We start from the raw sequence: 26,456 nt of genomic DNA on the forward strand, positions 1-26,456 counted from the left end.
GCCGAGGTCAGACAGGAAAGCATGGCCCCCACAGGCCGTAAGCACCTGCCACACATTCTCCACGGACGAACCTCCAACGAAGTGACCAGAGGTAGCCTGCCTCACGGGAGATGGGGCTGCGCACTCTAATTCAGAGAGCGAGAAGGGAGACTTCCCAGCACTTGGTGAAGAGTGACCTCGGTGGCAAGGAGAGGGAAGGCTCTGGAATTCTAGCTTGGAGATGGGGAGAGTTTTCTCTGAATGAATGGAGTACCCCAATTTAGAGGTCTGGGTCCTCCCGGAATGGAGACTCGTGGCTGGGGCCGAGCTGGCCCCCATGCCCGGCCCTGGGTGAGGGCCCCACGTGGGAGCCGTGTCCCGGCAGTGCAGAAGGAGGCGAGCGTCAGCAGCACCAGTGGGCAGGCGGGCTGCACAGCCGACTGACAGCTCTAGTTAAAAGACAGCAGGAAAACGGATTGAACATGCTGGAAAAGGTGGCCTGGAAACGGTCTTCTGCATTCTGCCTCCAGGATACTCGAGCATTGCCCTTGTACTGAAAGATTAGCTATAATCCAATGTGAACTTGAAAATGGAAAATAAAATGATGTCTCATTTGTAATGAGATATGTAATAGATGATTACATGTCATCTACTAGATAGAAAAGGAGAGACAATTCAGGGAAAGGCTCCTCTGCGCCTCCATCTGTCAGTCTAGAAAGGGTATGTGCTGGCTTCTTAAGTCCTGGGTTTGAGCCATAAAAGAGCTCAGCATCCGCCCCACACCAGCAATTAACAGAGTCCAACAAATTCCAGCAAAGACTCAGACTTTCGGACCTCTGAAGTTTCTAGAAATGGATCTCTTGAAGGAGACCAAGACAACAAGGGCAGGGGTGCTGAAACCTGTGTACTTCCCTGGTGACCCTGCCCGTCCCAGGGCATTCCAGGCCCAGGATGGAAACGGGGACACCCCCAGCAAGGAGGCCCGGCAGTAAGAGGACTTGGGCTAAGCCCAGTCTTTGCAGAGGGGGAGGGGCTGTTCCTTCAGCCGGGGCAGGCGGTGGGCACCTGCAGGTGGGTGTGGGCGACTGTTGTCACTTTACAGACTCTCAGCTCCCCCTCCCCCGTCCCCCCATACCCTGTCATCACCTGCCCGGGGACTGGATTCCTGCAGCGGGGGCTTCTTTCCTCAGTGGACGGCGCAGAGGGCGATGCCAAGGGAAGAGGATTTCCTGCTGGCCCAGGTCAGCGGGTGTGTGTGTGTGTGTGTGTGTGTGTGTGTGTGTGTTGACATGCAGCGGAGCCCAGACTGTGTCCAAGGGAAGAGGATTTCCTGCTGGCCCAGGTCAGTGGGTGTGTGTGTGGGGGGGTGTGTGTGTGTGTGGGTGTGTGTAGACATGCAGCGGAGCCCAGACTGTGTCCATCCGACTGTACCCTGTTGATACCCTTCCCTCAGCTCTTTCCACACAACAACCAGGGGCCGCGCCCCCCATGCTCTCTGCAGGCCTCTCCCCAACAGGCACCCGTACTCTCTCTGCACACCCTCGCCACCGGAAGCGGATCATCTGCCCTCCTTCCCCCGTACAGAGTGGCCTTTGCTTGCCAGCAACTCGAGACCAGCTCCGGCCCGGCCAAACCAGCGAATGTCTCTGCTATCCAGTGGGCTGAACCACATACCTTTCCCGGTGCCCATCCTTTCCTGGGTAAACTCCCTCAGCTTGAGAAAGCCAGACAGTTTCCTCAGAGCTGACTGTTTGGCCACAGGGAATAAGTCTCTCTGTCAAACGTCCCCTGGTTGACCTACTGTGGTTTCTGTCTCCTGCTTGAGCCCACAACAGCGCACACATCCATGACCTCACAGGCCTGTAGGTCAAGGCCGGCCATGGCAGTGTGAGGCCTGGCACCCAGTGGGCACTTGGGATATGCTAGTCAAGTGTGAACTCACACCTGTCTGCAGGTTCTTGAAATAAGGTCAACACAGGCCCTATAATTTTTATAGCTGACCCTTGAGCAACATGGATTTGAACGGCATGGGTCCACTTAAACGTGGGGTTTTTTCAACACACACAAGACAGGACTGTAAACGTATTTTTCCTTCCTGGTGATTTTCTTAATACCACTTTCTTTTCTTATGCTTCTTCGTTGTACGATTACAGTATATAATCTGCGTAACCTACAAAATCTGTTAATTGACTCCTTGTTATTGATAAGCCTGCACTGCACAGAAGGTGGGCGCCCCACATTACACAGGACCCGTGTTGTTCAAGGCTCAACTGCATGTTGTTTTTTCCTGGGCCTCAATTTCCAGTACAACTCATCCCCTTTCCCTCTGGTGTTTATAAACATGCATGTAGCTAAAACATGTTAGTGGCCCCTCTGGAACATTCAGCTCCAAACTTTAACCCAGGGACTTTGAGAGACCAATGTCACCACCATCTGTCTCATCCTCACATCACCATCACCATCATCCACCAGCTGTTTACTGAGTGTCCGTGATACCTGACACCTGTGAGGTTTGCCACCCAACGGTGACCCTGAAGTCCAGTTTCTGAGTCTGCAGCTCTCCCAGGTAACCACCACAGACCCCAAATGTATGGTTGGTGGGGGCTTCGGATGTGATCACCATTTTTTCAGTGGGGCCCTATACATACTCATGGTGACCAAAGGCCCCAGTCCATTCAGAAAGCACTGATATCAAACGTGACGTTGCATGTGTCCTGGCTTCTGGCTTAAGAGCTACGTACTCACACAGGTCACCAGGGCTCAAGGGATCAGCTTGCACCCTCTGTGTGCAGCGAGCTTCGTTTTCACCAGAGGACGTGGGAAGCCACTCACCGTGTCACAGCATCCCAGCCAGAGGAATAAACATGCCTGATCACAGTGGGGGAGGGAGAGCAAGCTCCTGGGTCCATGAGTTTCCAGACAGATTAGATTTGGGATAAAATGGACTCCACTGTCTACCACAAGGAGTCCAGAAGCAAGAACTGGTGGGCATCTGGCCACTGCAGAGCTGGGTTACAGGCCTGGGATTTTTTTTCCTGACTCCAATTTTTGATTGAGCGAACTGGTCAAACAACTTTTTAAGGTAGAGAAACCTTTTCTTTGATGATTCTGGGAGATCTTGGCATCACAGATGGATGGAGACAGTTGCAGCAAATATCACAGAACTGTGGGGAGTAACCCTCACACCACAACTAAAACCTACAAAGACCGTAGACCCTGTAAATCCAACCAGAAATGCAAGAGTCAAGGTCGACCCATTCGACAAGATTCTTTGGCCATCCCAACAACAAACCACTGGTTTGCCTGAAGAACCAACAGAGGGGAGGGGTTTGGAATTTGGGTGCTGGAGGAACATGACGAACCGCCAGCCCCAGCCAGAGGGGTCTGCCTGCCACCAGCATCCAGCTCCAGCAACACCAGCCAGAGGGTCTGCCCAAGCTGCAGGGGCCTCTGCGCAACAACGGCCCTCTGCTTCTTGGTTGCCCCGGGGAAAATGAGCCTGTGCGCCCCCGGGGGGCAGGGAGCTGCCGAGTGAGCCTGTTACCCACCCACTGGAGCAGAGCCAGAGCCCAACGGAGCTGACCCTGGGGGGGATCCCCCCCAGCCGGGAGGCAGCTCTCACCGTTAGTTCGGCTGCTCTGGGCGGCTTCTCGCCTCCATCTTTCCTTGTCCTAATCAGTTGGAAAGGCTTGTTGTCCTTGGGTGACGTGTGTCTCATTTGAATATCACTACAGATGTCTCACTCAGAAAGCAGTTAGATGGGCTGGCGGTGGGGCTGCCAGCCCCGAGCGTGCCAGTCTCCAGGGCCTTATCCTCTGCTCCGTAGTCTGTGGAGTGTAGGTCTGATCGTTTCTGGGGACAACTATTCCCTGGCCATCTCCAAATCCTCCATCTGTTTAGAAAACAGGCGCCCAGGTGGGCAGTCTCATCTCCTGGGGCATCTGTTCTGGGGTGAGCTGGTTTATCAGGCTACTTGATTTTTCAAGAGTCCTTTCCCCCAGAGCCAAAATTAAGGGCAGGACCCAGTTGGAGCTGAGCTCTGCCCCTGCCTTGCATGCGTGGATGAGAGGTCTGGGGCGAATTCCCAGAGCCCCAGGGTTTAGGAAGGCAGTTTACCAACCTAACCAACCCGAACAGCAAGTTTTAAGTAAGTTTCTGGGGGTCCTGAAACACGCAAGTCCACGTAAACAGGCAGTGACCTTAATCCAGAGCAGAGGTGGGCGAGGAATACTTGTCCTTCTGATCAAGGTCATTCGCTCTTGCTACCTGTCCTACAACTACAGTTTTATGACTGTAAATGTAAGAAACAGGGAATTTCAATAAATGGAAATAATGGTAAAGATGGGACTATAACTAAAATGAGTCCAAACTCCAGTGATCCTGAAAGGTCCCCAAATCTGGACTTCTTGAGAATGATTCACCCAAATTCTAGGCAATTTCCTACTCTCCATCTGGCTCCTTCATCAGAGCAGCTTCTGGCTTTGGGTGAAGCCCTGTCTGCAAACTGAGGGGGTGATTCGGGACCCGAGTGGGCAAGCGGCTTCCCCTAGAGCAGCCCTGGGGGGCCTCGTCACATCAGATGCGTCTTCTGGAACACAGCTGCTGGCGCGTCCTTCTTTGCGATACCCATCCCGCCATGGGGCAAGACTGGCCCAGGTCTGTCCCTTCACCATAGGCAGGGCCCAGAGGCATGGCTTACTGTCCTTTACTCTATTAAAGTGATTAAAAATGAAAGCCAGGGACGCACACAGGGTCCCAGTCCTTTTCACTCGAAACCCTTGCAACTTTTCTTCGGTGACATTTTCTCCTGTGGGTACCAGACAGGACTTGACTTAATGTCTGCTGACGGGTCACATGCAGACGTGGCCAGGCCCTCCTCAAAGACAGCCGGACAGGCTTGCCCCATCCTGACAGCAAAGGACGGCGTGCTTCCAGGAAAGAGCCATGACCATGGTTCCCTGAAGCCAAATTAAATCAAATACTGGTGCAAGCCGACGGTAAAATATTCTTCTGTTCCACTTTTCATACTGTCTGACCTAGTCCCTTAGCCACAGGACTGGGGCTACACAAAGGCACTTGTTCAAATAATTATAAGCCCCACGTGAAGAGGCTAATCGCTTTAGTCTTGAAGTGTCAGGGATTCGTAAGCTTGGACTTTCAGTTTTGATTTGTATTTTCACTGAAAATGTGGTAAAGGGCCTGGCTCTGCCTGGCAGCTGACAGCGCCAGGAGCAGGCGGGCGGGTGGTGTCGTGTCGCCCTCTGGTGGCCTCCGGAGCAGGTGGGGGTGCTGGCCTCGGGCAGCTGGAGGAAGGCTCAGCCTCCTCCCCCTCCAACCTGGCAGCTGACGGGGGCTCCCTGCAGCCCACTCCCCCAAGCACCATCTGTGAGCATCAGACGGGGGGGGGAGCACGCACCCCGCCGCCTCCTCCGCGTCCAGGCCGGTGTGGACCCCGCACACGCCAGCAAGCACTTGTGGAAAGCACGGGTGAAAGTTTCCCATCAGGCGTTTTTCTGAAACACAGCGGATCACCTCAGCTAGCCAAGGACAAGCTTGCGCCCTGACCGTTGGCTTTAACGGCCTTCGGAAACTTTTGCTCTGTGGCTCGTGTGAGGCAGCCACGCTCGTTCAGTGTTCGGACACCTCGGTCACAAGAGAGGAGAGCTGAACTCTCAGGAACTCAGGACACGCTTTCAAACTACAGGGCTGCACCCCAGAGGGCGGGCGCGTGGGGCCCCGGACGTCGGTCCCTACAGCGCAGCTCCCGAACCGCGCGCTCTGGGGCACCGGCAGCCAGGCTGGCGGCGGGATGCCCCCTTCCCTGGGCAGGTCACCTCAGGAAGGCTGACTTCGTCCCCTGCTCTCCCTTGTCTAGGGCCGTCACTCTTCCCCTGCCCAGCAGCCCTGGAGGGACACAGATGTCTAGGCATGAGCCGCCACTACTCCCACTGGCACATTTTTACTGTTTAAGTCACAGGGGCAAGTCCGCAGGGAGAAAAGACACAGTGCAGATTTTATAAACCCGTAGACTCCCTGACAAGGATGACTCGAGGCTGCAGCAGCTTCTCCCCCGGGGCGAGGAGCGGGGAGCCCTGGATGGAGGGAGGGAGGGCCGCTTCTCCCCGCCCCCCAGCTTTGGACCACGTATCATCCCATAAACTTCACCGAGTGTCAGCAGATACCAGGCCCCATGCCAGGGGCTAGGGGACGCAGAGATGAGGGACCGTGCTTGCCTTTAGGGAGGCACTTGTTCAAATAATTATAAGCCCCATGTGAACTGGGGGTGTGATTCGGGACCCGAGTGGGCGAGCGGCTTCCCCTAGAGCAGCTGAGGGGTGGGGTGGGGTGGGCAGCAAGGGACAGGAGGTGAGGCACGCCAAGAGCCAAGTTCTGAGTCCAGTGAGGTAGCGGGTGCCAGGAAAGACATGGGGCATAGAGGGGACCCAGTGCCAGGGAGGGGGAGGAAGCCTGGAGGGCAGTGGGGGGAGAGGGCAAGGAAGGCTTCTAAGAGGAGGGGACACTCGAGCCAGAGAGAGGTGAGGAGCTTGCCGGCTCCAGATGCCCTGAACCTCCAAGGACACGCTGCTCCCAGCCCGTCTCCAGCTCTGCCCTCTGCGCCCTGTCCCTCCTCGCCAGCCCCACCAGCCCATTCCACATTCACGGAGCAAGTCATCTGGGACCCGGACACAAAAGAGGAAGTACAAAGGGCCCCCAGAAGTCCCGAGTGAGTGAAAAAAATGGAGGGTCCAAACAGCCCCTCTCACCAGTGCCCCTCCTGCTGCTGCCGCTGCCCTACGTGCTCCTCACACGCCTTGAAGCCCAACCCTGCTCAGACCTGACATGCTCTGCGGTGTCGTCCCATTTTCTAACGAGGACACAGGGACTCAAGGAGGAGAAATCACTTGGCCAAGGTCACCCAGCCAGGGAGGTCACCCAGCCAGGGAGGTCCGGACTGCCAGCCCCCAGAGCTCTGGGCTTCCCACCACCCCCGGGCTCCCTGAGCGAGGGAGGTCCGCAGGGCCTGGCAGGCAGGCAGCCTCCTGAGCGATACTGGGCAGGGCTGGCACATCCTTGGCTGGCCAGTGCATTTCCAGGGGTTGAAGGAATCGCTGTCAAGGTGGGGTTTCCTGAGGACGCACTTCATCTCTGCCAGCTGGCTGAAGCGGAGGGGCGAGCTGCCAAGGGGCCACCCAAACAGACAAAACTCCCACGTGGCTGCAGACAGCTGCGAGGACACGCGGGCCTGCTGCCTGCTCTCCAAGGACTCGTCAGTCACGCCCTCCCCGCCTGAGAGCCAGGCCCCCATGAGTGCAGGCACCTGGGCTTTCCTTGGGGTCTGCTATGGGCTGAATGCTGGTGTCCCCCCAAATCCACATGCTGAAGCCCTAACCCCCAGTGGGATGGTATTCGGAGGTGGGGCCTTTGGGAGATAATTTGGTTTAGATGAGGTCACGAGGACAGTACCCCCATGATGGGGCTAGCGCCCTTAGAAGATGGGGACAGACCAGAGCCCCCACGAGAGGACGCGGTGAGAAGGGGGCTGTGTGCAGCCAGAGGAGGGCCTTCGCCAAGCTACTGAATATGCTGGCACCCTCACCCGGGACTTCGAGCCTCGGAGCCATGAGAAATAAATGCCTGTTGTCTAAACGGCCCAGTTCACGGTCTTTTGCTACCGCAGCCAGAGCTGACTAATACACAGAAGGCATCTGAACAGGCTCACCATTCAGATTCCTAAGATCCCCGAGCCCTTTGGTCTCCCCCACCCAGTGGGAGCGCCATGTCTGGATGGAAGGACTGTATGCAAAGTCCAGAGCCACAGACACCCGTCAGGTGCCGTTCTCAACCTTCTAGAGAAATTCCAAGTGAAAGAGGGTCTTTGACGTCAGACACTGTGATGGAGTCCACGGCTCCTGACAGTGGCAGAGGCCGAGGGATCTGTTCTCAGCAGAAAGCACAGCCCTGGTGTGACCCCCGAATGAGAGGTGGGAGATGGGGATGCCTTCCCAGCAGGATGAGGCAGAGCCGTGGGCACAGCCCCCTTCCCTTCTGCTCGGGGCCCATGCGGATGGCGTGGTTCCTGCTGACAACTGGGGAGATGGGCCCAACCCCATGCCTCCCTCGACCCCAAAGTCTGACGAGAAGACGGGAGGAGGGCAGCGGAGGCCAGATCCGCCGGGCTGCAAAGGAGCAGCGCCAGGATTTAACCTGGCAGCCTGAACCCGGGGCCTCACCCACTAACCAGCAGCCAACCTGACCGAGCAGCTGGAGAGAGGGTGTGTTCTGGAAAGCCCCGGCTTGTCTCGGGAGCCCATTTTGTACCTAAGGGGCACATGTGGGCACTGAGCGGGAAACGATGTGTCCTGACGCCTCGAAGCCTCTGGGCCCCACCGGAGCGGGGAGGTGAGGCACTTACCCCTTCCATGGGCGCTATGAGCAGGTCGTACAGAGCACGGAGCGGGGGCCTGGCGAACGAGCTCTGCCTCCTGGCCAGAGAGGAGGTCCCGTCCTTGATGGGCGACATGGTGTTGCTGCCCAAGCTCGTCATGCTCTGGCAGCTCCTGGGGAGAGAAGGGCCAAGGGAGTCAGCGGGGCCCACGCAGGGCCGGCAGGGCTGGCGGGGCCGCACTGCTCACTCCCGAGCACTCCAGGTCCTGGAAAAGGCAGGTCAGAGGCCGCACAGCAGGGCCCAGCCCGGCCTCCCTCCTGGCTTTGCCTTCCTCACCTTCCTTTCAGGTAATTTTCACAGAACAGTGAGCACTGACAGAAACCGCAGGGCAAACCAGCTGTCCACAACAGCTTACATTTCTATGGAGTTTTTCTGCATAATCAGATGTCCCAAAGTGCTGTTCAAAGGGTTTAATTACATCCTTGTGTGAAGCGATTGTGTGTAGGCAAATGTGAGGACCATGAGAATCAGCGGCAGCCCCCGGGCGGCTGGGGCGGACAGTGCCCCCAGGCCAACTGCTCCCTGGGCAGGAGCCCGGCCCAGACGAGGGGTGTGCCGGCCCCAACCCGGGGCCCAGGTCAGCGGCCCAGCGCCACACCAGGCCCTGCAGGCCTCCTGGCCCGGCAGCCCCCGTACAGTGCGCCTGCAGACTTTGGCTTTGCTTTTTAGCTTCCGCTCGGGTGTTGCCAGGCGGTTTTATCAGTACAGATGGCATTCTCGATCCCAAGGACCCCGAGTTTCACACTCCCAACACAGGACAAGAACATTCATTCCCTTAGTGTTTCCCGGAGTGCCTGGGGCAGCTCAGTCAGTTGCGCGTCCGACTCTTGGTTTCGGCTCAGGTCACGATAGTGGGGTGGTGGGATTGAGCCCCGTGTCAGGCTCCATGCTCACGAGGAATCTGCTTGGGATTCTCCCTCTGCCCCTCCCCCTGCTCTCTCTCTCTCTCTCAAATAAATAAGTAAATAAAATCTTGTAAAAAAAGAAGAAGAAAGAATGTTTCCTGGCCACAGTTTACCTGCCAGGCCCTGCTGTCAGCTCGGGGGCCTACAGAGGTCACCCAGCACAGGTGGGCACAAGAGACAACAGGCAGGGAAACACACCCGTTTCCACAAAGGGACCAGGCTATCCCCCACCCGTCCCTCTGAACCTGCCCCGCAGCCTGGCCGCTGTGGCCTCAGCACAGCGGGACGTTCTCTGCACGACTGCTGGACCGTCAGTGGTCTCTTAACCTTGACTTAGACACTGTGCCCATTTTTGGAGTTTCTGCTGCATCCTCAAGGACCCTTAAAGGAAAAGACCAGGTCTTCTACGAGATGCCTCCAAGCTTTGGTAAATACTTTGGGCTGCTGGTGGTGGCAGAGCTTGAGTGTTTCCTGAGAAAAGACCAGAAGGCAGCTTTCCCTCCTGGGCCTGGCCAGGATCTGCGACTATCTAAAGAAATGATTGGAAAGATCCATCTGTGTTTTCCAGGTATGGTTTCTGCCCCCTGGCTTCCCCTCAACTCTTCTCAGCGTTCTCAGCAACGTCCCCCTTGACCTCAATTCCAGGGCCCGCCAAGCCAAGCCAGGAGCGCCCTCGGCAGCCACTGCAAGAGAAGGAAGAGCAGAGGACTTGGAGGCCTGGAGCCAGCTCGCGTCTGCGCCTCTGTCTCGCTTGCTCAGGCAATGTGTCATTGCAAGTGACTGGGGCTGTGGTGTGTCTTTGCCATCAGAGCCAGTGAAGCACAGATCGCCCTGGAGTGACATTGAGAGGCACACTGAATTCCACAGAACACGCCGCAAAGAGCAATGCTCCCCTGAAGGAGAGTTGCTCTCCAGAGGGGAGGCTTTGGCGGGACATGCAGTGTCTGTCACAGGCCTATGTGCATGCGCATCCTCGGCAGACAGAGCTCCCTGCACCGCCATCGGGTCAGCGGGACAAGGCAGCGACAGGACCGCTCAGCGCCCTCTCCCCGAAAGCCTCCCTTTCCACCCCCTAGACAGGTGTCTGCCTGGATGGTGGGCTTGTAACCCTGCGGGAGGCACCTGAGTCTGATTAATCCAGCTGCAGGTGTCCAGAGGGAGTGCCACGTCCCCAGACAACGCTGTGGCCACAGGTGCTCACCGTGACTGGCGGGGCACTCCACAAAGCCCAAGGCTCGGAACTTAAAAGCTTCTTCTGGAGAAAGAGAGCCCAGGCCCCCATGAGCTCCCCTTTGGGGTCCCCGGAGACCAGCATAATCCAAGCTGCACAGGGGATTCCTTCCAGCTGACTCAAAGCATATTACTCATGCCAAGCACTTTGCACCCCATGCTGGGCCAGTCTGACTCCTCCCTGGTGAGTGGAGTCCCAAGGGTACAGGACATCAGGTTGGGTGAGCCCCGGAGGCCTGAGCAGGGCACACTGCTGGCACGGTGAGGTGCTCAAACATAGTTTCTGAAGTGGCCAAAGAAGTGCCTGGGAAGGAACATGTGTGGAGGGAGCTAGAGGGCTGGGGAGGTATCTGGGGGCAGACCCGCTGGGTGCTAATCCCAGCCTGGGGCTCTAGGCCTTGCTTTCTGCACCTGCACAAAGGGGAAATGCTGTCCACAGGCACAAAGCGTCAGGAATGGAGAAACGGCTGCAAAGCATCCAGCACTGAAAGTCATTGGGAGTCTCAGCTGATGGGACAGTGAGTGAGACAAAGGCCTGGGCAGGATGGGGGGGGGACACAGGCTGGGATTCCAGAGCGCAAGCGCAGAACGCCATGGTGTCTTTTTATTGAAACCCATGAAGTTCCAGAGGCATCTAAAGGGCCCAACAACATTAACCTATTCCATATGTGGCCCTGCCCATGATGGGGCAGGCCTGCAGGGTCCTTGTACCGGGCTGTGAGGAAAGGGGATGGCTCCAGCAGAGGTCTGGGGACACCAAGTCACAAGACGCTGACCAATCGCTGGTCAGGCAGAGCCAAGGGAGGGCTTTCTGGGAGAGGGCCTTTTGATGTGGGCACCACCATCCAGAGTTAGCCTGCCCGTGGACAAAGTGGAGAAGGCCATTCCAAGCTGAGGGAACAATGTGGGGAAGGGCACAGATGTTGGGTGATAGAGACTGGAGTGCCTGGGGCGGTGACTGTGGGGGACAAGCATGCCATGTGGGCCTGGGGCTCTGGGATTGTGCTGTGGGGAGGCCAGGCACCTCCTTAAGCATCCGGCTTGCCTGAACAGGAAGCTCCTCCCCCAGGCTAATTCCTTCCCTGGCCCGATCAGAGGAGGGCCGTCTGCAATCTACACCCTTCCCTGAGAACTTTCCCACTAGTCTCCAGGGCTGGGCTTGGCAGAACAGCCGTGATCAGGCTGTGTGACACCCCACCCTCACCCCTGGCCAGCCTGATGGAGAACCCGTCAGATGCCTTTGACCAGGGCCGGTAAATAGACAGTCAATAGAGGAACCTGTTTGCTCTGAGCAGGTTTCCTGGGACACCCTCTCTGAGCATCTGTGGCCAGGTAATGCAGACTCTTCAAGAGCCAGGACCTGGGCACCCCAGGTCACGCAAACCCACCAGGGGCAAGGCCCCATGTTCAAGCCTCAGCTAAAATTCCTGCCTCTGGGCACCTGACTTTGTCCCGTTCTCTCGCCGGCTGTCAAGCCCACCCGCACATCATCGACACCTGCTGATTTCCACCCCTGGACGCCACGTGAGCGCGGTCTCTCAGACTCTTACCTTAGTTCCTCGAGAGCTCTGGCAGGTCACAGATGAACCATCTCTGGAGCAAGAGCTCCCGGGCCCTGACCCCAGCTAGCCCAGCCCAGGCGGGCCCACCTGGACCCGGACACATGGCGTCTTGCACTGGTCAGCCAGGAAGCCCCAGAGATCAAGCCTCTGATCTGTGCTTCTGTTCAGGGGAGGGCACCTATCCCTACAGATGCCATTATCAGAGTAAAAACAAAAGCCCAGAAAATACTCCATTCATGTTTAAACAAAAACCAAACAACCTGAAACCATGATCCGAAGTTGCAGTCAATCTGTGCAGCTCCCTTTGCCTGAACGAGAGGCATCAGTTGCTGGCAGCCGAGCCTACCTCCGCAGCGGCCTCCCACATCTCCGGCGGCGGCTTGCCCGCACGGGCAGCCCGGGCGCCTGGCTGGGCCTGGCCACCGGACCACGGGCCCAGGGGGAGAGAGCTGGAGGCGTGGTAAACCAAGGCCAGGAGCCATTGAGGATTCGTGCGGCCCCAGGGCCCTCCTGAGGTGCGGGCCTGGGGAGGGTCTTGGGCCAGGACCCTTGTCCCACTGGGGTGGCCGGTGGCCCCTCCCCGGTCATTAGGTGCCACAGCCGTCCTGTGCAGACTGCAACCCACGGGCTCCCTTTCATGTGTTGCACTGACAGTGACCTACCACAGCTATTTACTGGGCTACGTTTGCCTAGACATCTGCATAAAGATATTCAACAACAGCAAACAGCCAAGCAGTTGGCTCCTTAGCCCTGAGCCTGGGAATGCAGTGGACCTCCCAGCTGCTGTCACCTACCGGCCCTGGAACTCTGGCCAGCATGTCATTCTTCTACTCCTCTCTCGTCCTTGCTTGTAAAACGAAAGGGTCGGACTAACGTCCTTGCAGGTCTCTTGCAGCTTTTTTTTTTTTTAAGATTTTATTTATTTATTTGAGAGAGAGTGAGCAGGGAGACAGGCAGAGGGAAAGAGAGAGGATCCTCAAGCAGACTCCCTGTTGAGCACAGAACCTGACAAAGGGCTTGATCCCAGGACCCTGGGATCATGACCTGCGCCAAAGGCAGATGCTTAACTAACTGAGCCCCCCAGGCGCCCGGTCTCTTCACATTTTAATAAATTAAAAGTCTACTCACTCTAGAAAACCATTGAGACTCTTTTGACCCCTGTGCGGACTGCCAGACACTGCCCCAGCCCCCAGAGCCAAAAGCTCGGCAGCACCCCCTGTGCGCCCTGTGTGAGCGCAGCTTTCAAGTCATCTGCCCTGGACAGTGGGCACCGCGGATACACGCCCCACGGAGAGGATTAGAGTCACGGCCAAATGACAGCAGGTCCCCCGGGCTCTGAGCCCCAGCCGGCAGTGGGTGGCAGGCGTGAACAGGTGTGTGGGATGAGGAGCCCTAGCTGTCCTCCTTGCAGGAACACCTGCGTCCTTCCTGGTGCAGCCACCACGCTGTGAAGGAACGGCCACAGGGTGGGCTGGGGATCCTCCATGGTGGGAACTCGGTGACTGTGCCGCTTCGCCTTCTGCGGGGACTTTCAGCCTGGCTGGCTTCTCTCTGCCTCGGAAATCTGACTCGAAGACAGAGAAGGTTGCCTTCCACTTATCAGAACGGGAGCACTGACAGAGGTGCAGATGCTTGCCACGTGGCAGGAGGGTGAGCCACAGGAGGGGCGCATCTAGGCCCCTGCCAGGCCTGCCGTATCCACACTCCCCACTCAGGACCCTGCGAGGCATGGTTGTTCCTCCTTTACAGATAAGGAACTAAGGCTCCAAGAAGTAAGAGAGCTGTACAAGGCCAAAGAGCAGGGCAGGAGCCAGGCAGGCCTCCCACCTGGCACGGGAGTGGTTTTCACGCACCCTCCCTGCCTTCAGGACACGCTGAAGGACCTGTCTACCTGCACCTGCCTCCGACCCCTGCCCACCCTGCTGCTGGTTCCATACAGGTGGAGCTGACCTTGGGCAGCCTCTCCGGGGAGCTGCTCTGCTTCCAGCTTTCTGGAAGTGACCCAGCTGCCAGGATTCATCACTGCACCACCGCACAGCGCCAGCAGGTGGCACTGGCCCCCTTTCCTCAAGGCCTGTCTGTTTATTGCTAGGGACCCCGTGGGGCTAATTGACAGCCTAGCTCTCGGCAGAGATTTTCTCACACCACACCATCTTTATTAGCTCATTCCTCAGATGATTTTTATTAATTTACTTCTGCAGAAATATTCGTTTTCTCCACTGCATGACTGTCTGGGTGGTAGTGGGGGAAGGAGAGGGAACAAGTCCGGATCCGGGGAGGAGGGAGGCCGGCAGGCAGGGCGGAAGCTGCTCGGCCTCTGCAAGAACAGAATGCGGAGCTGGAGTGGATGCGTGAAGCGCTACCGAGGAGGGCAGAGGCATCAGGGTGTAGTTTATGTCTCTGGAATGATGACAAACACCAGGCGGCCTGGGCGGCACTGGCTGCTCATGAATCTCCCTTCGGGAATGAAGAGATCTATTCCCCAAGCATGGTGATTTATAACTGGGATGGGACTGCAGAGGACCCCGGGTGCTTGGTCTCCCTCGGGCTCACACACACTGACACGGCCGGTGCTGTGGCTGTCTGGGCTGGGTGTGTGTGCCTGCAGGGTGGGAGCCAGCCCAGCCCCAGGGGAGGCGGTGGGGGACTGCACGCCTACAAGTCCCCAGCCAAACTGCAGCCCCGCGTGGGCAGCACGCCAGTCGCCCCTCCCATCAGGGCTCCGTTGGAGGGGGGGGTTAGGTCACTGTGCACACAGCTGAGCATGCTAAGCACCCCACCCCACCCCTGCTGTTTTCTCATACTTTCACATTCAAAGATGGAGAGCAGAACGAGCAGGTGGACACAAGGGAGCAGGGGCCCGACTCTCCCTCGGGAGAGACTACAAAGAGGCCCTGCTCAAACCCGACCACTCCAGGCATGGTCAGAGCCACGGGGCCTTGAGGTTCTGTCCCCCCATCTCTGCGGTGTGGAGAGAGGAGCCAGTGATCCAGAGCGCAGTAGAGCCGAAGCACTGGGAGGAACCAGAGCTTCAGAGGTTCAGGCTGGCTTTGGCTTTCCCCTACGCACACCTGGACCCAGCGAACAAGCAGCCCTTCAAGGGGCAGAACTTGACAGACTTGTGAACAGGACTCCCTGATCTGGGGAGGAGGCAGGAGCCCCAGCAGAGCACCAGGAAGCAGCTAGGAAAGGTGCCACTGCATGAAAATGCCAAGGGCCCAATCTGCCAGAGGAAGGAACTAGTTTGCTGAGGCTCTGCTCCTCGGGGTGCTGGGGAAAATGGCTGTTCCACTTACTGGGAGCTCCTCCCACCCCTGGGCAGCCCACCTGCGGTGACCGCAGAGACTCCTTAGTGAAGGGGGAGACTTGGTGCTTGTCCTCTGGGAGCTTACAATCTCCTGAGGGTGGAGCAAGGCCTGAGATAGTCCCAAGTGTGCGCGCACACATGGCCTTGAAGCTTGAAGGCAGGCAGGAGGGCTGAGGCAGACTTGGAGTGTGTTCTCTTTTCCCATCTCTCTCCCGGGGCCTACCCTTCCAGGCACGCGGGGTCTTCCTGTCTCTCTGGGTGTGGGGCTCCGGAGCTGAGCCGGAGTGCTCGCCATGGGGCACACCCAGCCATGACATCTTTAGGGCCACCAGGAAGGAGGGGAAGGGAGGGGAGGGGGGATGGAAGTCACCCCTGTGGGACATCTTCTGGGGTGGTTAGATCTAGGCTGCGACCGTGCATAGGTCATGGGAATCCTCAACACAAGGCGGGTCTCCCCCAGCAGGCCCAGCCCCTCCACTGTTACAGAGGAGCGCAGGGATTAAGCTTCCTGCCTCAGGCCATGAGGTCCAGGCAGGGCCCTGATCCTCAGGACAGTCAAGCAACAGGAAGCCTGCAGCCTGTGGGGGAGGGGGAGGTGGGGGTGGGGGTGGGGGTGGGCTGTGTTCTCCAGGGAGCCAGAAGCCTAGTGCTATTTTGATCTTGGGCCCCGAACCCTCATCTGGAGTGCACCCTCTCCCCCAGGATGGCAGACACCGCACGGGCCACCAGTCTCCAAGCAGGACCTTGTCTCCTGGTCAGGGCCGTGCTGGGGGGAAGGGAGGAGGCTGCTCCCCACAGTGGGGAGCTCGCTCTAAATGTGGCTGCTTCTCAGCTGTATTCCTGACTCGGCTCCTCACCTTCTCAGGGTGTCTCACTCCTCACCTTCTCAGGGTGTCTCGGGCAGCTCAGCCTCTGCTCTCACAGCCTCAGGGCTGAGCCAGGCTGCCTGTCCTGGGCCTGAGGGAGCCCCACCTCTGCTCCTCTCTTGCCCCTCCACCTTGGTCAGCAGGGTCTTCCTCCTCACGGCTGAACCCTGCTCTTGGGCGAGCCCCCACCACACAGCTGAGCCCTTTGCTTCCTTCCTCCCTGCCCTCAGTCCTGCCCAGGATGCTTGAAAATCCCCTCCAGGGCTCCGAACTCTGAACCAAGTCTTCTGAGGGATTGGAGCTGGCCTGAGATTTGAACAAGTACCCGGGGTTGAAGGTACCTGTGGAAAAATTAACTGGCAAATCCATTATATTTAAGTAGCCAGAGATGCCTCAATTCAATTTAAAAAGAACTCTGATACCATTCACTGACTCTCTGCTGAACATCCTCACACGAAGGGTTGTCTCCTCTGGGAGATGAAGGCTGTCAGACGCATTTTAAGTACTTCTTCTATAAGCTATTGGCGCTTTCTGCCGGCTCACCTCCTTAATTACCAAGTGCCGGGCTTGCCGGGTCTGGCTCCCTCCTCGGGAGAAGAGCCACGAAGCTGGGTGGCATCAGGCAGGGACCCCTGCTTTTCCAGCAATGCTGGCTCCTCTTTAGCCTGAGGAGCACGTGGGGCTGCACGTGGCTTCTTGCCTCTTGCTCTTGGCAATGTCCTGTAATGTTCGGCTTGTCGGCAGGTTGGTGGCTGAGGTGAAGGGCTGTGGCACAAACCTCCACCGAGAGAAGTCACAGCCCCTGCCCACTCGGGGCTCTGCTGTGGCCATCTGCTCCTTGCTGTAACGTGCGTGAGGCTCCACGGCCAAACCTGCAGACTGCTGCCTTGGGAAAACTTGATGCGCAGGCCAGTCTTGCACAAGCGTTACCTCCGGACTACGCTCAGGAGCTGGGACAGATGGCCCAAGCCAGGCATCAGTGGGGGACAGGCTTATCATGTACGCAGGAATGGAGAGAAGAAACGATGATCCTGGGGTGGCCTGTCTAGCTAATGCATGTCCAGCAATGCAGGAAAACCCCCTTCCACAGGGCCTTGCCCCTGTACGTAATTTGTGAGTCAAACACATCTGCCTCCCTTGCACCCACCAAGCCTGCACAGTCTCACCAACTGGCTCATAAAGAACCTCCAAAGCTGTATTAGTGTTGTCCAGAGACAGAAATTACCACCTCAGGAGGTAGTGAGCTCCCTGTTGAATCCCTCCCCTTCCTGGAGGGATTCAAGCAAAGGCTGTGATCATTTGGCAGGGGTGTTAGACGGGTAGGGATCTGGGGGCCAGAGCACTGTCTTTGGAGAGCTGGATCCTAATCCTGGCTCTGTCACTGACTAGCTGTGACCCTGGGCAACAAGTCTCAGGACCCGAATCCGTAAGAAAGAGTTGCAATTGTTTCCCTCACGGCTGTTGACGGGACTGGCTAAGATAATACATGGAAAGCGCTTGGCACAGTGCTGGGTTCTCAGAAAGTAATCGACAGACATTCACCACTGTCATCATCATCATCAGTGCCATTGCTGTTAATGTCTGTCTCAGTCCTGGCCAGCAGGCCTTTCCTTCCTCCCTCCTTCCTCCGCTGCCTCCTCCCTCCCTCCCTCCCTCCCTCCCTCCCTCCCTCCCCTCATGAATCAACAAGTACCTGCACCCACTCAACACAAGGTACGTGGCGAGGTGCCCTGTAGGACACAGGGAGAAATCTGGCGTGATGCAGCCTTGGAGGAGGGTGCAGCCTGGGACAGGTTAGGGCATGGATACATGTAACTAAAACGCAAGGCGAAAGGCGGTGGCTCCTTTCTCGACAGATAGAGTACCAGATAGAATTTCAGGGAAGGAGAAAAGTATTCCCAGTTAGGGCAATCCAAGATGGGTTTGTGAAAGGGGCGGCTGGAGACGGACCCCAGGGGAAAGCCCTTCCTGGCTGTGTCTGGCGCCCACGCCAAGGCCCTGAGAAGGGAAAGGACAGAGCGTAAGGGAGAATGCAATGGGAAGTGGGAATGGTGGCAGGGCCAGGCCGTGGGGACTCGCACATCGAGCTCTGCCACTTCACCTTGGGCCCCTGAGTGAAAGGGTGATTGATCAGAATGGCGCCCCAGCCAGAGCGGGACAGCGAAGTCCGGTGGCCTGCAGCCCAGGTGGGTGGTAAGGACAGCAGCGTGGGCGATGAGGCTCAGCTGGCGGGGGGCCAAGCCCAGCTCTGCGCTGACAAGGTGAGAAACTCGAGCCACGAACTTTGCTGAGTGTCAGTGACCTTGCAAGCGTGCTCCCAGGATCCCATTAAATGGCCATGTCAAGGGGACAGTGAGTCTGAATGGCCATGTCGAAGGGTCGTGGCAGTGGGAATGGACAGAGGGATGGAGCCCAGAAATGCTGCAGGGTGACCTGGCAGGTCTCGGCAGTGACTTGCATTTGGGAAGAGATCACCAGGGGTGGAGGTGGCCTAGTGGTTACGGGGAACGCAGGAGGAGCTGTGGGGCGGGCTCAGCCTCAGTGCCCATTAGAACTGCATGGGGTGTGGGCTTCAGGCAAAGGCGGAGCAGCACCTCAGCTGCTGAGGACTTTGCTAAAAGGTAGACTGTGAGTTGGCAAGTCCAGGTCAGGGCTGGGGCCAGGCAGACATCAGCTGGGCTGACCTCTCTGCTTGGGCTGGTGCTAAACGGCACACGTTCCGTATATAAATTTTACTCCCTCTCTTCTACCTTTATTTTCCTTCTATCTTGATTTTCTCATCCATTTATTTCTCTTTTATATGATCTGGTAGCATTTGTATGTTTTGGTCAACTGTCTTAAATAAGTTCTGGAACAAGAAAGTGAATAAGTAAACAAGTGGTAAAGAAAACATTATTTATAAATTATCTTGTGCCTTATAATATATATTGGTAAGCTTAATAGTTAGGGGCAACCTGTGGGAAATCCTTTTCAATTCTGAATAAACTTGTCACTACTCAACAGACATGAATTTATAGTGACTCCTGATAGAGCATTCCTACCATCACACTGCACCTCAGAGAAGCACAGATGGGGTGGGGGTGGGGCGGTGGGGGTGGTGCACCAGTGTTAACCTGGCAGATGCCTTGAGGCGGCGCACTGGGACAGGCAGGGGCCCTGAGGAGGGCTGGCTGGTGTACCTACTGATCAGTCAGATGCCAGGACAGGGGCTCCTGCCTGAGGCCCGGGGCCTGGACCCACCTGTGGAAGGAACAGCTGTTGGCAGGAAGGCCCCTGCCCAGAACTGCCCCCTGTGCGGGGGATGCAGGTGGGCTGACCCAGGTCGGGGTTGGGGAGAATGCTCAGCCTTCTTGTTGGTGCCATTAGGAGAGCAGGACAGAGTCCTGGCTCAGAGCCACATGGGCACCACCAAAGAGCAGAGGACAGGGCTCGCAGGAGAGCAGCCAGAAGCTGAGCGAGGAACCTTGAGGCTCAAGTCCAGGGCTGTGGCCATAACAGACATTTAGTTGGGTTACCATTCTGCATTTATTCAAAGTCTTTCTGGTATTTGGTGGCCAGAGAGAGGCTGTAAGGGGCGGCAGCACTGAACTATCCAATCAGGTTCTGGGGTAGAGAGCTGATTCCTGCACCACCCCCACAAAAGGGCTTTGGTACCATAGAAACCTCAGACCTAGGGGCACCTGGGTGGCTCAGGTCATGATCTCAGGGTCCTGGGATCAAGCCCTGCATTGGGCTCCTTGCTCAGCGAGAACCCTGCTTGAGGATTCTTTCTCTCCCTCTCGATCTGCTCGCACACACACTCTCTCTCAGAAAAGTAAATAAATCTTAAGAAAAGAAAAGAAGAAACCTCAGACCCAGGTGGGGAGAGAAACTGCTTACTACACTGTTTATCCATCACCACATGGATGGCATCCTCATAACTCCCATTATTACCCCCATTTTCCAGATGAAATAATAAAAGGCTCAAGGTCACCCACTAATGGAAGGTCCCAAATCCAGGTCTGCCTGCAAGGCCCCCCTCACTATGTGCCACACCACAGAACACTGCCTAGCCCTATGAACAAAGGCGTGGCCCGGGTGCCATCCGTGTAGGACCGCCGGTCTAGTGCGGACGTTGTGTGGCATTCCTGCAGGCTGCTTCGGGGTGGCGCCAGAGGCAGGTGCAATTTGGATGTTTATAAAGAACCGCAACCATGCGTCGTGTAACACATGCGTCCGTGCAGACACACGCATGACACAAATGCAGAGACGGTCACAGGTTTGCAGGGTTTCCGGCAGACTGACGGGGCTGACCTTGTGCAGTGAGCTTTACTTCTCTGCAGTCACTGCTCTTCCCTATGCCTCCAGGAATCTGGGGAGAAGTGGTCCCCAGTCTCCTCTGCCGTGCCCCCCTCATCCTGCCTCGCCTCCCCCGAAGGCCAGGCTTTTGCTCACGGATTTGGAGGGCACGGCAGGCTCTGGAACACTCCTCCCTCCCCGCTGCCTAGGTCTGACTCTCTAGGGTGAGGGGCGGGGGTGGGGAGGGAATCAGGAGCTTCCGAGGCCCCTCCGTGTGACTCCCTGGAGGGACACGCGAGCAAGCACTTCTGAGGGCCCTGCGGGAGCTTCCCGCTGCCGTCTCCAACACGGGGCAACCAGATCTGGGGGGCAGCCTCCCCGTCCTGCCATATCCTGCACGTCCTGTAACTTTCCTTGCTGAGTCCCTCTGCCTGGGAAGCAGCCCCTCCGGTGTGGAAGCAGCACGTGGCTGAGCCCATGGGATGCACCCATCCAGAAAGGCCCCTGTGGGAGCCACACTAGACATGGATGTGCAGGCCACACTGTGGCCCGCCCACTCTCCCCTGGGCCCTCCTTTAGGCTCTCCTCTACCTGCCCCCCAGTCACAGGAGGCTGCTTTCCACGGGATGGTGATGCCTCCTCCTCTCTTGGGGGACTCCCACCAGGCCCCAAGTCTCACTTGCCAATTCCCCCAAAGTCTTCTTTGAGATGTGGCAGGTGCGTGGCTGGGATGCTAGAGGTGGCAGAGACCTGAGGGAGGGCGCTGGTCCCTCGTGGCACCTCTCTTTAGAATGAGGACACTTAACACTTCTTCATCCTCTGTGTAGGCTCTAGCCACTCATTCCTGGGCACAGGGAAGGCCCTCTGCATACCGTGTCATACACACAGCTGGACATGTGGAAAAAACAAGGCCTAGCGTGCATATTGCGTCAGCGGTAGCAACAGAGACGTGAAAATTTCTCTGGGATACTGGTCCTGACTGATGCTGGATGGGAGCACCGTCAAGACCATGGCACCGCCTTGGGACCCTGAATCCGGGATGCAGTTCGAAGCCATCCCATTCTCCTCTCTCCTGTAGCAATTGTGACCTGACGGGCCCCAGGCTCAGCCGTGCGTGCGCACAGCACCCCCCCCCCCCCACGGGCACAGGCCCTCCAGCCCTCAGCAGGACTTGGAAGCATTCTGCAGGATGCGGGACGGCGGCTAAACAAGGGAAGAGTCCTTGTTTTTCCTCAGTAGCGGCACCTGCCCTGTGCTCGTGTAAATGTGTTTGCCACCACAGGGCACAGGCAGAAAGAAAACCAGTGGTTGTGGAGACCTCCGAATCAAAGACAGAACAAAGAGCAAGGCCAGGGTGGCAAGAGAGAAGACTCTAAGGCCAGGTCTCACCACCTGTGGCAGCCTCCTTGCCAGACCGGTCCAGCAAACCGCCCCAGAACAAGAAGGCCAAAGAACTCTGCAAGCCCTTAGTCAATAGCGGGAGGCTGAAGACAAGCCCCTTCTCAGCCATTGCTGGTCAGGGACAAGGCACCTCACCTCCTCGAGGAGGTCGCTAGACATGGAAGGGGCAGAGAGGGAGGCCTGGGAGCCCAGGGCAGGGCAGTGCACCTGGCAGCCCTGGGGGTGCGGGGGACGTGGGAAGGCACAGGCTGGTGGGGCAGCTGGCAGGTATGGCCTGCAGTCAGCTCTTGTATCTGCTGCTGCGCAGGTCTCCAGCCCCCGGCCCGTGTGTGCCCCTCAGCTGTGACATGCAGACCTGCACTTTGCTAGCTGACGAGGATACCTTTGCCTCTGTGGTCCCTCCTGAAGCTCTGCTGCCCTCAGATGGAAGCCAGAACCTTCTTCCTGGGTTCATCGGGAAGCGGCAGAGAGTACTTGGCATGGCAAACTGTCCGGGGCCTTATGGGCTCACTGTGTTGAAGCTGAAGAAACACAGGCTGTTTCCCCCATACAGTCTGCCCTCAGAAGCCTCTAGAAGGTACAGATTGGAAGTGTCTGTGGATGCTGCTGAGGGAGCTAAGTGCAGAGCAGGGGGCAGCAAGGCCCAGGCTCCCCACCCAGCCCCAAGGCTGGCCCAGTCCTCAGCTGAGATTGCATTGTTTAAATGAACCCACCAATTAATCCATAGTACTGTGCTCATCAGACCTATGTCAGAGCAGATGTGAAGGACGAAAACCATTTTCCCAAAATGAGCAGCTCCATGATCTGAAAGTCACACCAGCTCCCACCCAGGGATGATGAGCTAGAATCCCAGACATACCCGCTTTGACCCTTTTCTTACCATATGCCCAAAGCCCTAGAGGAGTTTGACTGGCTGCCAGCAGGCCTGTGATCAGGAGGGCCACGGAGGCCTCATGGCCTGTCTTTGGCCTTCTCTCATGTGAAAGACAGGAGGTGGGGTCGGAAGAAGAGCAGGTGAGGCCACACGCTAGGTGGTGAACACCCGCCGCATACAAATGTCATCCCTTCCCAAGTTTATGCACCCACATTACCTGAAGAATTCAAGCTTAGCACTGTCCTTCCCACTTTACTCAAAACAGTAGAAAGCCACCATGTGTGCAATGCGTTCTATGCATTAGGAAGCCTGTCAGTGTGTTATTTATACGTAAGCCCCTTTAATCCCCATAGTAAGGGAAAACTGCAAGCTAGGAAGCTTGTCCCCATTTCAGCAACAAGGAGACAGGCTGACAGCTCACTAAGCTGGCAAGCAACACAGTCAGACCCTGAGCCCCCCGCACTGTGGTTCCCAACCACGCCGGTGGCTCCTGCAGTCAAGAGTCACCTGCTCAACAGGCCGAGACGCTGGCGGAGGAGGACACGATCCCAGGACTGGGGCTCCCCCACTGGGCCACGTTCCCCCACGAAACTAACAGCCGTGCAGGACACGTGGGAAGCAGAGGAGACGAAGGAGGACCTGGAGATGAACCAACACGAAGTTGTAGTCTCCTCCAGCCAAGCTGCCAACTCCCACATCCCTGGCCCCTGGCTCCCACCCGTTCAGCTTGGCCCTGGGAAAGTAAACACACATTTGTCACCCAGACAGCACAGTAAGGAGAGGAAATGGGCCTGCAGTAGGAGCAGACAGGGCACCCTGTGCCCCACAGAGCAGGGCTGCCAGGCAGAGGCTGCCTCCACCTGGAGCACAGTCACTTCCCTCCTGTGTTCCAGGCTCTACCTGCTGCCCTTCAAAGTCAAGGCCATGGCAGGGACCTGAGAATCTGGGATGTCTTTCTGGAAAGTTCTAAATGTGACTCCTGGGTTGTGGCCAGGCAACCCAATGAAAGTGGGACAGGTGTCCCTCAACCCCAACTGCCTACCCCCTTTATCTGGACACCGCTCAGCTATCACCCCTGATAAAAGGATATAGGGGTATACTGGTTGGCAATTTCAACCTGGACCCATCTTAAAGCCATGAAGGTTTATTTGGTCAAGTAATAGGGAGACTGGGTCTCAGGGTGGATGGGTGGACTTGGGTCTGGACAAGTCCTCCCTCCAGGAGGCTGGCACCCCTTCTCTCCCTGGCCTTCCTCAATCTCAGGTGTTTGGCCCACAGGTCGCTGACCGAAGCGGGCAAAGGAATAGGTAGAAGCCCTCTCTCTGGCTTCTGCCTGCTGCTTGGGAAGCCGGCTCTCGGGCTACATGAAGAGGCAGCCAGCCAGCCCCTGGACCTCTCATCCCAGGCGAACACAGATGGTCACATCAAGCCTGTCACTCTTTTCTCTCTTGACCCAGAGGTGCCGCCGTGGTGCTGAGGCCCTAATGAGCGTGGGGCTGTGGAAGCGTCACACTCCTGCAAATTCCTGGCCAGCGGCCCCAGCAGCTGGAAGGAGTGCCAGCTGGAAGCATATTATCCTACAGCCGGCCTGGGAGCTGGAGCCTGCACATACCTGTTGAAGAGGTTGTTGCGGCGAACCATCCGCAGAAAGCCAGTCGGGTCGGTAACGGAGTTGAGCTTGTTGTTCATTTCTTCGAACTGCTGGTCCATGATGTCTCCAGCTTCACTCTCCGTCTCACTGCTGGCACAGGCCCTGCAAGGGAAACCGCAGAGTGAGACAATGGGAGAGAGGAAGCGCTCAGCCACGCGAGTCTGCCCTGAGGTGCGGTGCCACTCCCCCGCCAGGCAGACCCCTGCTACAGAGTGCCTCTCTGAGGCCGGTGTCTGCCCTGCACCCTCTCTGGTGGCCCTGTGGCCTCCTCCCTCCTCCGTCAAGTGCTTCTCAAGAGACACTCTGGTTGGCGGTTTCTGGTGGTCGCCCCCACTCGGCCGTGAGCCCCCTACAGTCAGTGCTGTGCCTGAACCAGGGTCACACTCCAGCATCTCACCTAATGATACACAGTAGGTGCTCAACAGTGTGTGCTGGGCTGACTGGGTGCTCTTCCCAGAGCAGAGCTTGGAGCACATTCCAGTCCAGTCCGTTCCAGAAACGGTAACTAAGCCCCTAGCACAGGTGCAGCACCAGGCTGGGCCTCGGGAACACCTGGCCTAAAAGGCAATTTCCACACGAGGAGACAGATGTGCCCACGAGTGGCCACAGTGCCAGGTGGAGAGAGCACTGTCTGAAATGTGGGCAGAAGCCTTGCCGACAGGAGCCCATTTTCCAAGCTCACCAGGAGGATGTTACAATTTTCAGATTAATAAATTCATATTTCCCTGATGACAGACTGTAACAGAACATCTACAATGGGTTTTAAATAAACAGAAATACCCAGGAGTGCCTTGATTCACCAGCATGATTAAAATGACAAAAGGCTTGTTAACCGTCAAAGCCAAGCACTTGTGGCCCAAGAGGACCCCTGCGGTGGTGAAGTGTCCGAGGGGGCACTGCCCACCTGTGGCCACCCCCCTTCCAGTTGTTCCCACACCTCACCATGCCCCGAGGCTGGCACAAGCAGCGCCGGGCCCTGCCTCCCTTCAGCATGCTGGTTACGCTCAGACTTCGTGGAAATGCTGAGTGACATCCAGGCCACAGCCAGCTCTCAGCCCTCACTGACTCTGTCTACAGTTTCCTGATGACTAAGAACTAGTGTGGGAGAGTGGTGAGCACCAGGGCCCCGGAGGAAGAAGACGGACTCAACACGCAAACCACTCAATGCTGAAGAAGTGGGCTCTGGAGAGGGAAGGACTTGCCGGCACCCTGAGCGAACAGGCTCTGCGCATCAAGAGGTGGGTTTAACGTGAACATGACCTGCTTCAAACGGACAGGCTGGCGAACCTGGGACATCAGAAGGTCACAGAGGAAGGGGAATAAGCCCATCACTAGGCTGTTACGGAGCCAAATGATACACAGTATGCGAAGCTGCCTGAAAAACTTGAACGCTCTGTGTGGATGTCAAACCTGCTGTCACGGGCCACCTCGACTGGGTCCCCTGGGGGGGTGGGCAGCCATTTGGTCAAACATTATTCTGCGTACATCTGGAGGGTGTTACTGGATGACATTAACATCTGAATCTGAAGATTGAGGAGAGCAAACTGCCCTCCGCAATGTGAGTGGGCCCCATCCAATCCACTGAGGGCCTGAACAGAACGAAGAGGCTGAATAAGAGAGAATTCCATCTCTACCTGAGTGTTTTCAAGCTGGAACATCAGTCTTCTCTTGCCTTCAGACCTGGGCTCAGCCTGGAACTTAAACCATTGGCTCTCCTGGGTCCCTAGCTTGCCAACCGAAGATCTTGGGACTTCTCAGCCTTTATAACCGTACGAGCCAATTCCTTATAATAAGCCTGTGTGTGTGTGTGTCTGCATGCACACAGGTGCCCCACTGGTTCTATTTCTCTGGAGAACTGAGACTAACATGCCTGCTAATTAGGCACCAGAGCCCTGACTCAGCCATGTTCTTCACAGAAGGTCATGCAAAGGCCCAGTCACTGGGAAGGTTTCCCAAG

General features: G+C 57.0%; 1 protein-coding gene across 5 annotated transcripts in view; it reads right to left on the minus strand.

Annotated features, from left to right (window-relative positions):
• The window catches only part of TTC28 (tetratricopeptide repeat domain 28), a 659,289-nt gene that overhangs the window by 21,980 nt on the left and 610,853 nt on the right, over window positions 1-26,456 (minus strand). For all 5 annotated transcript variants that reach the window (XM_027575252.2, XM_027575251.2, XM_027575253.2 and 2 more), the window contains 2 exons: window positions 24,461-24,601; window positions 8,393-8,537 (listed from right to left, as the gene is read on the minus strand). In XM_027575252.2, coding sequence (XP_027431053.1) covers window positions 8,393-8,537; window positions 24,461-24,601 — 286 coding nt within the window. The remainder of the gene's footprint in view (window positions 1-8,392; window positions 8,538-24,460; window positions 24,602-26,456) is intronic.

The sequence above is a fragment of the Zalophus californianus genome, chromosome 14, assembly GCF_009762305.2.
Source record: "Zalophus californianus isolate mZalCal1 chromosome 14, mZalCal1.pri.v2, whole genome shotgun sequence".
NCBI classification, from domain to species: domain Eukaryota; kingdom Metazoa; phylum Chordata; class Mammalia; order Carnivora; family Otariidae; genus Zalophus; species Zalophus californianus.